This window comes from Myotis daubentonii, chromosome 1 (assembly GCF_963259705.1).
Source record: "Myotis daubentonii chromosome 1, mMyoDau2.1, whole genome shotgun sequence".
In the NCBI taxonomy this organism is placed as follows: Eukaryota; Metazoa; Chordata; class Mammalia; order Chiroptera; family Vespertilionidae; genus Myotis; species Myotis daubentonii.
Window position 1 is genome coordinate 108,467,563 of NC_081840.1, and position 15,570 is coordinate 108,483,132.

Here is a 15,570-nt window from a genome sequence, read left to right on the forward strand (position 1 = left end):
TCAAACCAGACCCTGACAGTAGGGAGGGGGCAGCCCCATTCCTCACAGAATCTGCTGTTGGATAGCTTGCTGTCAGTGGCCTGCCAGCCAGGAATCCCATTAACCTGCACCCCGGACCCTGACAGGAGGGAGGAGGGAGCCCCATTCCTCGGAATCCACAGGTGGCCAGCTTGCTGTCAGGGGCCTGCCAGCTAGGAATCCTATTCACCTGCATATCTGTATAAAGTTTTAATACATTAGAGATCGTGGTGGTACTGTTTTACCCACAGCATCTACAGGAATTGCTGCAAATTTACTTCTCAGTGGAAGCACCTTTCATTCCCAATATAAATTACTGATTCCATTAAATGAAACTTCAATTTCTAGACTCAATATAAAGAGTGAAGTTGCTAAAACTATTAAAAAGGCCCAACTTCTCATTATTGGTGAATGCACCATGGCATCCAATCATGCTATAAACGCCATTGACAGATTACTAAGAGAAATTTAATTGTTGTATTTGGTGGGAAAGCTCTCCTTCTTGGAGGAGATTTTCAACAATGTCTCAGTATTGTATTGTATGCTATGTGATTGGCCATAGTACAAACGAGTTTAAAGTACTGCAATGTTTGGGGATGTTTCAGAAAGTTGTCTCTTACAACATATATGAGATCAGAGGATTCTGCTTATAGTGGATGGTTAGTAAAACTTGGAGATGGCAAACTTGATAGCAGTTTTCATTTAGGAATGGATATTATTGAAATCCCTTGTGAAATGATTTGTAATGGATCTATTATTGAAGCTACCTTTGGAAATACTATATCTATAGATAATAGTAAGAATATATCTAAACGTGCAATTCTTTGTCCAAAAAATGAGCATGTTCAAAAATTAAATGAAGAAATTTTGGATATACTCGATGGAGATTTTCACACATATTTGAGTGATGATTCCATTGATTCAACAGATGGTGCTGAAAAGGAAAATTTTCCCATCAAATTTCTTAATAGTATTACTCCTTCGGGAATGCCGTGTCATAAATTAAAATTGAAAGTGGGTACAATCATCATGCTATTGAGAAATCTCAATAGTAAATGGGGTCTTTGTAATGGTACCAGATTTATTATCAAAAGATTACGACCGCCCTGGCCGGTTTGGTTCAGTGGATAGAGTGTCAGCCTGTGGACTGAATGGTCCCAGGTTCGATTCCAGGCAAGGGCGTGTGCCTTGGTTGCGGACACATCCCCAGTGGGGGGTGTACAGGAGGCAGCTGATCGATGTTTCTCTCTCATTGATGTTTCTAACTCTCTATCCCTCTCCCTTCCTCTCTGTAAAAAATCAATAAAATATATTAAAAAAAAAAAAGATTACGACCTAACATTATCGAAGCTGAAGTATTAACAGGATCTGCAGAGGGAGAGGTTGTTCTGATTCCAAGAATTAATTTGTCCCCATCTGACACTGGCCTCCCATTTAAATTGATTCGATGATGGTTTCCCGTGTGATGCCAGCATTTGTGATGACTATTAATAAATCACAAGGAGCCGAAACCGGTTTGGCTCGGTGGATGGAGCGTTGGCCTGCGGACTGAAAGGTCCCAGGTTCGATTCCGGTCAAGGGCATGTACCTGGGTTACGGGCACATCCCCAGTGGGGGATGTGCAGGAGGCAGCTGATCGATGTTTCTCTCTCATCGATGTTTCTAACTCTATCTCTCTCCCTTCCTCTCTGTAAAAAATCAATAAAATATATTTTAAAAAAATAAAAATATAAATCACAAGGACAAACTCTAGACAAAGTAGGAATATTCCTACCTGAACCCGTTTTTGCACATGGTCAGTTATATGTTGCTTTCTCTCGAGTTTGAAGAGCATGGTGACGTTACAGTTAAAGTTCTAAATACTTCATCACAAGGGAAATTAGTCAAGCACTCTGAAAGTGTTTTCACTCGTAATGTGGCGTACAGGGAGATATTAGAATAAGTTTAATCACTTTATATCATGTTTTTGTTTTTATATCATGTTTTTGTTTTCATATGTTTTTGTCATTTTTATATCATGCTTCTGTTGTTATATCCTTTTGTTACTGTTTATTAATAAATTTATATATTATTTTCATATACATTTTACTAATTTCCTTTCATCTCTCACACTTCTATTATAGAGAAAGGGCAAATAGCAATATTAAAATATCTCCGCTAATTAATTCCCTACTAGTCATTCTATAAAAGAAATGACATTTTAATAACAAAAGGATAGGATATGATTTCAGAATAAAACATTTTATTTTTTTAGAGAGAGAGGAAGGGAGAGGGAGAGAAAGAGAAACATTCTCTGGTTGCCTCCCATACACTCCCGGACCTGGATCCAACCCAAAACCTGGAGGGTATGTGCTCTGACCAGGAATCGAACCAGCAACTTTTCGGTGCATGGGACAATGCTCAGCCAACTGAGCCACTCTGGCTAAGGAGAAATATAGTATTTTAATACCTAACCCATGAAAAACTCACCACAATTCTTTTTTTCCCCTTTTTTATTTTCTTGTAGATGGTCCATAAACCAGCATTTGAGGATCACAAGTTTAGTCTAATCACCTCCCTTTGCAGATCAGGAAACAGGACCAAAGTTAGAGAGCAGGTCTTCTTTATTATTAAGTCTTTATTGTTCAGAATATTATATATGTCCCCTTTCTTCCCCCATTGACCTCTTCTAGCCCACCTGCATCCCCCACCCTAGGCTGCCACCACCCTGTTGTCTGTGTCCCTGGGTTATGCTTATATGCATACAAGTTCTTTGGTTGATCTCTTCCCTCCCACCCTCACCTTACCTGAGATTCCACAATCTGTTCCATGCTTCTGTGTCTCTGGATCTGTTTTGCTCATCAGTTTATTTTGCTCATTAGATTCCACATATGAGTGAGATCATGTGATACTTATCTTTCTCTGACTGGCTTATTTCACTTAGCATAATACTCTCCAGGTCCCTACACACTGTTTCAAAGGATAAGAGATCCTTCTTTTTTTACTGCTGCATAGTATTCCATGGTATAAATGTACCACCACTTTTTTATCCACTCATCTACTAAGGGGCACTTGGGCTGTTTCCAGGTCTTAGCTCAGGGGTCCTCAAACTTTTTAAACAGGGGGCCAGTTCACTGTCCCTCAGACCGTTGGAGGGCCGGACTATAGTTTAAAAAAAAATTATGAACAAATTCCTGTGCACACTGCACATATCTTATTTTGAAGTAAAAAAACAAAACGGGAACAAATACAATATTTGTATTTGCATGTGGCCCGCGGGCCGTAGTTTGAGGCCCCCTATCTTAGCTATTGTAAATTCTGTTACCGTGATCATAGGGGTGCATACATTCTTTCTGATTGATGTTCCAGGTCTCTTAGGATATATTCCTAGAAGTAGGATCACTGGGTCAAATGGCAGTTCCATATTAATTTTTTGAGGAAACTCCATTCTGTTTCCCATAATGCTGCACCAGTCTGCATTCCCACTAGCAGTGTACTAGGGTAGAATCCAGGTCTTGACAGATACACTCTAGTCTTTTTTTCCATGGTCCTATGCTGTGCTCTTTGGCTCTCCATTTATGAAGTGTTGACTTGGCTTTTGGTTAGAAATATTAATTTCAGGTGAGTTTAAGCATCTAGGTTTCAAATAAGCAGAACCCAAGACCAAACTATGGTTTAGTTCAGTGATGGCGAACCTTTTGAGCTTGGCGGGTCAGCATTTTGAAAAACAATAACTTAACTCTGGTGCCGTGTTACATATAGAAATTTTTTGATATTTGCAGCCATAGTAAAACAAAGATTTATATTTTTGATATTTATTTTATATATTTAAATGCCATTTAACAAAGAAAAATCAACCAAAAAAATGAGTTCGCGTGCCACCTCTGACATGCGTGTCATAGGTTCGCCATCACTGATTTAGTTAGTGGTCACCAACCAGTGGTCCATGAGGTTCAAAAGGTTGGTGACTGCTGGTTTAAGGAAACCTTTGGAGCAGCGGTCGCCAACCAGTGGCAACCGCTGGTCTAGGCCATCTGTGTAGCAGCCAAAAGGTTTTAAGACTTTTTTCTCTGTCCATTTATTAGACCTGTTTTCTCATCCCAAAATAGGTTGAGATTGAATGTTCATAGTCAATTGACTGGTGGCTAAGTACCACATAACATGGATAAGTCTATATTTCCAATTCCTTACTATATCTGAAAAGTTTTGAAATATTAAGCTAAAAATACTACTTACTACAAAAGCCTAGGAAAATATAATTATTTAAGACATTTAAATTATTTTCCTTCAGCATGTCAGCACTGTTTTCAACTCTAAGTTAATTGAATTCAACGTATTATCATACATAAGTTTTGAAGACTTAGTCCTTTTTTCTAAAGTTAGAGTCAACAGAAAGAGGTTATTTGTGTTGAGATTTACAGAAAGATAATATTAAATGGCCAGCTTGCAGCCCTAGCCAGTTTGGTTCAGTGATTAGAGTGTTGCAAATGAAACAATTGTGCTACTGTGTCAGGGCTAGCGTAGGTTGTGAGGTGTCAGAAAAACCAGACCCTATTTTAAGGCAAAGCGTTAGAGTGACAGGCAGGGTGAAGATGTTAGTGAGGACAGAGAAGATATGAAGTGACCCTGGGGAGGCTTTGTGAGGAAGAGGGAAGGGTGATTTATAAAATTAGGTAAAGGCTCCTTTTTTTATTTTCTAATTACAAAAAGAGCCTTGCTTCAGATGGAGGTGGTGGTTTGTGAGATCTACAATTACTGTATTTTTTATCTTCTTACCACAGGAGTGGTATCTTTTTTTTAAAAAAAAAATATTTATTTCAGAGAGGAAGGAAGAGGGAGAGAGAAATAGAAACATCAGTGATGAGAGAAAATCATTGATTGGCTGCCTCCTGCACGCTCCCCACTGGGGATTGAACCCACAAACCCGGGCATGTGCCCTTTACTGGAATCGAACTTGGTCCGCAGGTCAAGGCTCTATCCACTGAGCAAAACCGGCCAAGGCAAGAGTAGTGTCTTTTTAAAGGTATTTTTTTGTGATTGAAAATGTAGTTGGGACTTGGCCCCATTTTGTCTTTTGATGGCTGGAGCATTCTTTTTGTTTTGTTTTTGTTTTTTTAATATATTTTATTGATTTTTACAGAGAGGATGGGAGAGTGTTAGAGAGTTAGAAACATTGAAAGAAAGAAACATGAGCTGCTTCCTGCACAACCCCTACTGGGGATCAAGCCCGCAACCAAGGTACATGCTCTTGACTGGAATCAAATCCCAGACCCTTCAGTCTGTGGGCCAACTCTCTCTCTCCACTGAGCCAAACCATTTAGGGCTGGAGCATTCTTTATAATTTTTTTTTAATTTATTGATTTGAGAGAAACATCACTTTGTTGTTACACTTATTTATGCATTCATTGGTTGATTTTTGTTGTAGTTATTGTTGTTAATCCTCACCCTAGGATATTTTTTCCTTTGATTTTTAGAAAGAATAGAAGGGAGGAAGGGAAGGAAAGAAAGAGAGAAAGAAACATCAATGTGAAAGAGGCAAATCGATTGGTTGCCTCCGCGACACGCCCCAACCGGTACAGGGAATCAAATCCATGAACCTTTGGTGCCCACGCTAAAAGCTCTAATCACTGAAAAACACCAGCCCGGGCCATTGGTTGATTTCTTGTGTGTGCCCTGCCCAGAGATTGAACTTGCAACCTTGGCATCTTAGGGCATACTCCAGTGATGGCAAACTTATGACACGCGTGTCAGAGGTGACACGCGAACTCATTTTTTTGGTTGATTTTCCTTTGTTAAATGGCATTTAAATATATAAAATAAATATAAAAAATGTAAGTCTTTGTTTTACTATGGTTGCAAATATCAAAAAATTTCTATATGTGACATGGCACCAGAGTTAAGTTATTGTTTTTCAAAATGCTGACCCGCCAAGCTCAAAAGGTTCGCCATCACTGGCATACTCTAACCAACTGAGCTACCCAGCCAGACTTGGAGTATTCTTATAGATATGCTTTTGTTAGTGATACTGTGTTGGAATACCTCTGAAAAGACCCAACCAGATTCCTAGCCAGTGTTCCTAAACTTTTGTGTCCTGTAAGAAAGTATCCTCCCACCTCCCACAGAGGGATTATTAAATTAAGGTATGGGGGGATAAATATTGATGGAAAAAATAAAGAGAAAAATTAAGGGATTCTGGAACCTCCTTAGTGTTCAAGAATGTTAGAGTCAGCCTGGCCAGTGTGGCTCAGTGGTTGAGCATCAAACTGAACCAGGAGGTCACTAGTTTGATTCCCTGTCAGGACATATGCCCGGGTTTGGGGCTTGATCCCCAGTAGGGGGCATGCAGGAGGCATCCGATGGATGATTGTCATCATTGATGTTTCTATCTCTTCCTCTTTAAGTCAATAAAAATATATTTTAAAATATAGGTAGATTGATCGATAGATTTAAAAAAGAATGTTAGAGTCAGAAGAAACCTTAGGAATTACCTATTTCAACTTTCTTATTTTATAGTTGCAGAAACAAACTCACATGAAATGAGAAACTTGTTGAAACAACTTATATCGGCAAGTCTAGAACCATAAGTCCATGAGTCCTGGCTCAGTACTCTTTTCATGGTACTATTTAGTTGTTGAAGCAATTGATATTTTGAAAATTAGACCACAGTTATAGTACTAGGTTTTGAGAGGAGTTAGGAAGAACTACAAAAACATTAAAGTGTTTTTATGTAGTATGTGAGTAAGTAATTCACAATATTAGGAATGATTGCATTTGAAGAGAAAGCGAGAGAATAAAAAGGTATATTTGTGTTTTTATTTTGTGGAGGGTCTTTGTTGTTGTTGTTGTTAATCCTCACCCGAGGATATTTTTCCATTGATTTTTAGGGAGAATAGAAGAGAGAGGGAAAGACAGAGAGAAATATCGATGTGAGAGAAATACATCGATTACATCGATTGGTTGCCTCCTGTTGTGCCCTTGAACCTGGGACCCTTTGGTCCGCAGGCCAGTGCTCTATTCACTGAGCCAAAGTGACTAGGGCTATATTTGTGTTTTTAAATTGGAGGTTATTTTTCAACTGCACAGTACCAAACTAATTTAAATTATTGTTATTTATATTTTTTCTTTCCGTTATTATAACCTATTGATGTGGGGTGTCTGTGCACAAGCATGTACTTACACTACCCAGTGATCATCCCTAGGATGAAATAGATAATTGGTTCAAAAGGGAGGAGCTTATATTAAATCTGGGGACTGGTCCTAAATTGTACATGTGGTATGGAGCATGAATTGGTGTACATGTTGTACTTGTGGTTTCTGCAGGTTATTAGTGCATCCCTGAGCATGAATGCAGAATGAAGCGACGTTTGGATGACCAAGAATCACCAGTGTATGCGGCTCAGCAGCGGCGGATCCCTGGTAACACAGAGGCTTTTCCACATCAGCACCGAGTGCTTGCCCCCGCCCCTCCTGTGTATGAAGCTGTGGCCGAGACCATGCAGTCAGCCACGGGCATTCAGTACTCCGTCACTCCCAGTTATCAGGTGAGCTGACACTGCAAGGCACTGCGCCAAGGCCAGTATGATGGTTTTATTCAGTTAGAAGTTTTTGTTTGTTTTTAAGAAATATGTTTTTATTAATTTCAGAGAGAGGAAAGGAGAGGGAGAGAGATAGAAACATCAGTGATCAGAGAGAATCCTTGATCAGCTGCCTCCTGCATGCCCATTACTGGGGAATGAGCCTACAATCCGGGCATGTGCCGTGACTGGGAATTTAACCGTGACCTCCTGGTTGATAGGTCAATGCTCAACCACTGATCCACACTGGCTGGCCAGTTAGAAGTTTTTATTAAGCATTCAGTGAGATATAAAATATTTATGAGATATGTGTAAGTTATAAAATTAATGAAAATAATGTACAGTTGTGTACTCACCACGTAAGTTGATAAAGAAGAAGGTTGTTATGACCTTGGTGTTCACTGTTTATTCTTTCCTGAACCCTTTTCCTTTTTCATCACTTCAGAGGTAGTCACTGATCTGAACTTCGTTTGCATTTATCATTTCCTCGGCTTTATTTTTTTTTTAAGTCATTTTGTTTATACATTTAGACACTAAAATTGTTTGGTTTGGGTATTTTTTAACCTTTATGTAAATGAAAACATTAATATTTTCTTCTTTGGTGCTTTTTTTCACTCGGTGTGATTCCCAAGACATAGCCATATTTTTATGAGTAATTGAGTAATTTGTCACCCTGTTATGAATTATATGAATATATCCAGTTTATTCTATTAGTGGACAGTTTGTTTCCAGATTTATGCTTTTTTATAAAGGCGCTACTGTGAATGTCCTAGGTGGCTCTCTAGTGCAGTGGTATTCAATAGTGGTGACCCTGTGACAAAGTAAACTTTTACCAGAATCTAAAAGAACGCACTACTTTTATCAAGAGAGTCTTGCTTGAGTAAAAAAAGGCAGCTGAATTAATTAGTGTACTTTACAGAGAGGGAGAGGGAGAGGGATAGAGAGTTAGAAACATGGATCAGCTGCCTCCTGCACACCTTCTACTGGGGATGTGCCTGCAACCCAGGTACATGCCCTTGACCGGAATCGAACCCGGGACCCTTCAGTCCGCAGGCCGACGCTCTATCCACTGAGCCAAACCGGTTAGGTAATTAGTGTACTTATTAGTGAAGGAGTTGGTTTACATTTTGGTGCAAACTTTTTATCTTCTTGCAGACCACTCAGCAGGTGAGAGGGCACATGAGGAAGAGTTGCTCCAGTATATAGGAGAGGGATTGCTGAGTCCTAGGGTGTGCACATCTTCACTTTAGCAGGTGATGTCAGATTGGCTTTCAGAATTGTACCAATTTATATTTCCACCAACATTGTATATTCCTATTGTTTACATCCTGACCAACTTGATCTATTTTGCGAAAAAAAGAAATTTAATTTTTTTATCTTTTTAAATTAGGAAAGTAAATATCATCATTACCAAAAAAAAAAAAAAAAAGATATAATTACCTTTTCTAATTACCCCTCGAGTTTATCTCACTGGTGTATTTCTTGGGTTTCCAGCATTTTGTATGCATATACAAACATCTATATTTACTTGCCTACCTATCTAGATACACTTCTCTTTTTACATAATTTGGATCATACAGTATATACTGTTCTGGTCTTTGCTCTTTTCACTTATTATATAGTAGACAACTTTCCACTTGAATATATGTAGAGATCCAAGTAATTTTTTTAAAGAATTACTGCATAGTAAATATTCCATCCCAGGTCATCTGAATCATAACTTATTTAACTGGTCTGGAGAGGCCTTCTTCAACCTAACTTGTTAGTGACTTTTAAAAGATATGACTAGTGCCCTAACTGGTTTGGCTCAGTGGATAGAGTGTCGGCCTGTAGACTGAAGGGTCCTGGGTTGGATTCTGGTCATGGGCACAATGCCCAGGTTGTGGGCTCAATCCTTAGTGGGGGGCATGCGGGAAACAGCTTATCAATGATTCTCTCTCATCATTGATGTTTCTATCTCTCTCCCCCTCTCCCTTCCTCTCTGAAATAAAACATATATTTTGAAAAAGAAAAGCTATGACTGGTGCTGGGAATATAAATTGGTATAATTTTCCTTGAGAACAGTTTGACAGTTGTGTCAGATTCTGGAGTTACAAGAAAGCAATCAAAAAAGAAAGAAACCAGGTCAAGCAGGATATGGTGATTCCTTAGGTGTGCCACTCTTTCTCAGGAGTCCCCCTTGAAGCAGTATAATTCCTTTATATACTTCATGTACAGATCAAATGACTGCTACAGATCAAATCTTTAAGTTAGGACTTGGAAGAAAAAAAGGTTGCTTGTTTTCCTTGGCTGATTATTTTTATCTGAACAGGTTCATGATTGTTTCCTACACTTGAGATAATGTTATATCTGTTTTTATACTAGAAACTATAATGTGTTCATATAAAACCAGCCACCTCAAAGAATTATAATCTAAACCTGTCCAATTTATTCATATTGGAATTAGAAGCTCAAAATAATAACACGTGAGATATATTAGAGCTTTTAGAATTGTCTTAAGTATTTTTTTTTTTTTTACTCCTAATGTTATATTGTATTATTTCTATGGATTTGTATTATTTCTACCCAGGTTAATCTTTATAAATTTGTGGGGAATCTGAAAAAAACCCACAAATATCTTCTCATTAGTTTTAGAAGACAACTTAACATTGTTTAGAGAAAGTTTCATGTACAGAGGACTGCTACAGATCAAATCTTTAAGTTTAGGACTTGGAAGAAAAAAAAGTTGCTTGTTTTCCTTACTTTCCTTATTTTGGAGATGTGGCAAATCAGGTATATTTGTCTTTAGTTGTCGTCTGTAGTGAGTAACAGTTCTGAAATAGGAAAACTTTTAAAAGTTTTGTAAATGTTACATAGCATTACTTGTAATAGAAATGGGAGGAAAGCGGCTTGTGCTTTTATGTCCCCCTAAACTTATAAGAGAATGAGAGAAAGAGAATGAATGTGCATGAGAAAATAGAAAAGAAAGATGTCTGAGGTCAAACCAACAATTTAGAAAAAAATTTTGTTTATTTTAGAAGCAAATAAGGATAAGAAAAATAAAACAAAGTAAAATTCTTTTCTAACCCCACACCACAAGATAAAATGCTAACATTTTGATGTGTATTTGTTGTCTAGGGTTTAAAATCTTTTTATTGTATTTTATATACTGCTTTGTAATGTGCTTTATAAAATTATTTAAAAGTTTAAATTCATATTGGAAATGGGAACACAAATACATTCAACTTATGGATTGTGAACATTTTTTTCTTTTTAATTAAATTTATTGAGGTAACATTGGCTAATTTCTTTTTTTTTTTTTTTTAAATATATTTTATTGATTTTTTACAGAGAGGAAGGGAGAGAGATAGAGAGTTAGAAACATCGATGAGAGAGAAACATCGATCAGCTGCCTCCAGCACATCTCCTACTGGGGATGTGCCTGCAACCCAGGTACATGCCCTTGACCGGAATCGAACCTGGGACCTTTCAGTCCGCAGGCCGACGCTCTATCCACTGAGCCAAACCGGTTTTGGCTGGCTAATTTCATTATATAGGAGTCAGCTATACAATTCTGTGATACATCATCTGTATATTGCATTGTGTGCCCATCATCCAAAGTCAAATCTTTTGTCACCATATATTTGATTTCTTTTATCCTCTACAATATTGTGAACATTTTTTTAATGTTATAAAATACTAGAGGTGTGGTGCATGAAATTCGTGCACGGGTAGGGTCCCTAGGCCTGGCCTGCTATCAGGGCCAATCTTCCCTGGCTGCCTGCAGCCGGCCCCGCCCCCTGCCACCAACACTGGTCGCCCTCTGTGTGTGGGGTGACCGGCAGGCAATCGGGCCCCACTCACTCACATCCACCTTGGCCTGGCGCTGCCTGCGTCCACTGCCACCCACCCCCAGTTACCCATACTCTGTCGGGCGATCAGAGCCTGCCAGCCAGGGGAAGGGACCAAGAGGTTGGCCAGCAGGCCCTGATTGGGCAATCAGGGCCTGCGGCCTGGGGGCAGCTCCTGTGTAAGTAGAAATTTAGTGTTCAGAAACTTTTATAGCAACTAGACATTGTAGTTTTATATCTGTAAAATCCAATAGTGAAAATTGTGGGCTGATGTATTTTTTATTTCACTTTTCTGGTAATCCATTTTTACTTTATTTTTTATTATGTATTATTTACTTACTTATTTTTAATCCTCACCTGAGGAGTGAGGATATTTTTCCCTTGATTTTTAGAGAGAGAGTGGAAGGGGTTGGCGGGGAGAAAATCCATGTAACAGAGACACATTGATTGGTTGCCTCCCACACATGCCCTGACTAGGGGCAGGGATTGGACCTGCAACCCAGGTACATACGTGCCCCTGACCAGGAATCAAACCCGCAACCCTCCGGAGCACAGGCCGATGCTCTAACCAGCAGGCAATGCCGGCCAGGGCCATTTTTACTGTATTTTATAAAAGTAGCAGCCCATGATGGATTGTAATTTAAGAAAAAAGGAAAACTGGTGCTTAACCACAGATATTTTGAGAAGTACTGAGCTATGTAATACATAACAGAATGCATAGGATTTTATAATGAGTGTGCTATAATTTATTTCACCATTTTCATCTTGTGGAAAATTTGAGTTTCTAGTTATCTTTGTGTATGTATGTTCTTTAAACACATTTGGGCAAGAATACACAAGCCTTGACCTTTCCTGTATCTCTTTTGTCCACCCCAGGTTTCAGCTGTGCCACAGGGCTCTGGTGGCAGTCATGGACCCACCATAGCAGCGGTTCATAGCAGCCATCATCACCCAACAGCTGTGCAGCCCCACGGAGGCCAGGTGGTCCAGAGTCATGCTCATCCAGGCCCACCAGTTGCACCAGTGCAGGGACAGCAGCAGTTTCAGAGGCTCAAGGTGGTATTCAGCTCTTTTCCTTCCATCAAAAAGTTTCTCTCATAGCAGGCAACAAACATTTCTGGAATTTATGAATGCATGGCACTCAGACAGATCAGGATTGAGGGGCCATTTTCATATGAAATCAACAAAGTCCATTTTTTGGAAGTCTCATTTTGAACTTAGTTCTTTTTTTAAAAAAAAAATATATATTTTTATTGCTTTTTAGAGAGGAAGGGAGGGAGAGAGAGAGAAATATCCATGTGAGAGGGAAACATCGGTTGGCTACCTCCTGCATGCCCCCTACCAGAGATCGAACCTACAACCTGGGCATGGGCCCTGACCCAGAATCAACCAGCAATCTTTCAGTGTGTGGGGTGAGGTCCAACCAACTGTGACACCCCATTGGCCAGGGTATGTGCCATAGGTTTTCAGTGCTTTGAAATTCATGAGGCATCTGTGGAGAAGTGAAGTTTGTGTTCTCAGCTAATTTTCACTCTCTGCTTGAGTATTATTTTTTAGAATGTGTGTGATTGTTGCCGCAAATGTTCCAGATTTCAGTTTTTTTCTTTTTACATTAATATAAAGCTTAAACTTGAGTGCAGGAAATATAAAATTAAAGAACTATAAAGAGAAAAGAAAGATGTTGGATGTTTATTTGGTCCAATCAGCCTAATTCTATTAAGTAGCTTGCAGGTAGGAATGTATAATATACCCTTGAAGGATTCATTATATTTAGCAAATATCTCAGCCTTCTTTTCCTTGATACTTAGTCAAGTTCACCTTGATCCTGTTCTCCTTGGTTTGGGTTCTCAGGAACTTCCTAAATAGTAAAAGCCTAATATGCTAAGTGTCCAGTCATCTGTTCAACCAATCAAAGTGTAATATGCTAATGATATGTTAAGGCTGTTCAACCACTCACTGTGACATGCACTGACCACCAGGGGGCAGATAGTTGACTGGTCGACCAGTTGCTATGACGTGCACTGACCATAGGAGGCAGATGCTCCGACTTTTAGGTTAGCTTCTGCTGGGGACTGAGATGGGCTGGACACACCCTGGATCCCTCCTGCCTACCCGGCTGGCCAACCTCCTGTGTCCCTCCCTGGCCCTGATCATGCACCGGTGGGGTCCCTGGGCCTGGCCTGTACCCTCTCGCAATCCGGAACACCTCGGGGGATGTTGGAGAGCTGGTTTTGGTCCAATCCCACTCAATGCAGGAGCTGCCCCCTGGTGGTCAGTGTGCTCCCACGGGGGGGGGGGGGGGAGGGGTGCTGTTCAGCCAGAAGCCGGGCTCACTGCTGGCGAGCACATCAGTGGTGTCAGAAGCCTCTCCCACCTCCGCAGCAGTGCTAAGGATGTCCAACTGATGGCTTAGGCCTGTGGGGAGCAGGTCTAGGCCGTCAGTCAGACATCCCCAGAGGGCTTCTTGACAGCAAGAGGGTGTAGGCTGGGCTGAGGAACCCCCCCCCCCCCCCGTCCCCCCAAGTGCACAAATTTCATGCACCGGGCCTCTAGTGTTTAGTATTGGCCTAAGGAAAGTAAATGCTACATAAATATAAAGCACACTAATGCTGAGCTGTATAGAAGGTTTTTATAAAATTTTCATTTTCTATATTTATTACCTTAAATAATGAAGAGTTGACTGTATGTAAGCATAGTCTTTAAAAAGAGTACAAATTATTTATGGGCCTGAAACTTCACTCTGGGCTCTGTCTTTGGGGGAAATATGTATTAGCTATATTGTTGTTTTCCTTATAACATTTTAACTCTCTGCTTATAGAGTGATGTCTGTGTACCAAAATGTATTATTACTATACTTAGCACTTCACCAAGCTCTAAAAATATTTTGGTAAAAGTTGGTTTGATGTGACTTAATTCCAGCAGTTAATACCTAATGTTGCAAAAGAGCTTATAAACTTGCTATTAGGCTAACGAAAATGTATTTATTTTTATAGCTTTTGTCAGCCAGCTCTATCAAAGCACATCTATTTTACCTTCCTCACTGGGGTATAAGTAGACTGTGCTTTATCCGTTTTACAGAAACTATAAAGGGCTTTAGAGTCATGGGTCGAGTTAGGACTTTTGCTCTTTTTTTTTTTTTTTTTAGTCACAAGCTTTTTTATTTACCTCCCTTTTTATTTTATTTTAACTTTTGTATTTTTAAATTAAATTTATTGGGGTGACATTGGTCAACATGAGCATATAGGTTTCAGGAGTGGGTTCCTATGTTACAAGATTTATATATTGCACCGTGTACCCACCACTCAAAATCAAATCTTCACCTGTCACCATTTACCCCCACCCCCTACATGCTCTTGAATGGGATTCCTGAACGCAGTAACTTGTTGCATTTTCTTTCTAATGAGAGGTAAAATGCTTTCTTGTGCCTTCATGTAATTTCTTTTTTTTAATTGTTTTATTGCTTAAAGTATTACAAAGGGTATTACATATGTGTCCTTTTTTTTTCCCCCGCCCTTGACAGTCCCCTGGCCTCCCCTACCCCCCCAGTGTCTTACGTCCATTGGTTATGCTTATATGCATGCATACAAGTCCTTCAGTTGATCTCTTACCCCCCTCCCTCCTGCCCCCCAACCCTCCCCGGCCTTCCCGCTGCAGTTTGACAGTCTGTTTGAGGCAGCTCTGCCTCTGTATCTATTTTTGTTCATAAGTTTATAATGGTCTTTATTATCCATGAATGAGTGAGATCATATGGTATTTTTCCTTCATTGACTGGCTTATTTCACTTACTATAATGCTCTCCAGTTCCATCCATGCCATTGCAAACGGTAAGAGTCCCTTCTTTTTTACAGCAGCATAGTATTCCATCGTGTAGATGTACCACAGTTTTCCAATCTATTCATCTACTGGTGGGCACTTAGGCTGTTTCCAAATCTTAGCTATGGTGAATTGTGCTGCTATGAACATAGGGATGCATATATCCTTTCTGATTGGTGTTTCTGGTTTCTTGGGATATATTCCTAGAAGTGGGATCACAGGGTCAAATGGGAGTTCCATTTTCAGTTTTTTGAGGAAACTCCATACTGTCTTCCATAGTGGCTGCACCAGTCTGCATTCCCACCAGCAGTGCACGAGTGTTCCTTTTTCTCCACATCCTCTCCAGCACTTGTCGT

General features: G+C 39.7%; 1 protein-coding gene across 12 annotated transcripts in view; it reads left to right on the plus strand.

Moving 5' to 3' along the window:
• The window catches only part of SIN3A (SIN3 transcription regulator family member A), an 86,738-nt gene that overhangs the window by 22,685 nt on the left and 48,483 nt on the right, over positions 1-15,570 (plus strand). For 10 of the 12 annotated variants that reach the window (XR_009447573.1, XR_009447571.1, XM_059656373.1 and 7 more), the window contains exons 2-3: positions 7,318-7,538; positions 12,278-12,457. Coding sequence is in view for 9 of the 12 variants with exons in the window: in XM_059656373.1 (XP_059512356.1) it covers positions 7,350-7,538; positions 12,278-12,457 (369 nt within the window). In the remaining 3 variants the exon portion in view is untranslated. Of the gene's footprint in view, positions 1-5,148; positions 5,236-7,317; positions 7,539-12,277; positions 12,458-15,570 lie in introns of those variants that run through there. The other 2 variants (XM_059656391.1, XM_059656446.1) reach the window with 2 other exon arrangements.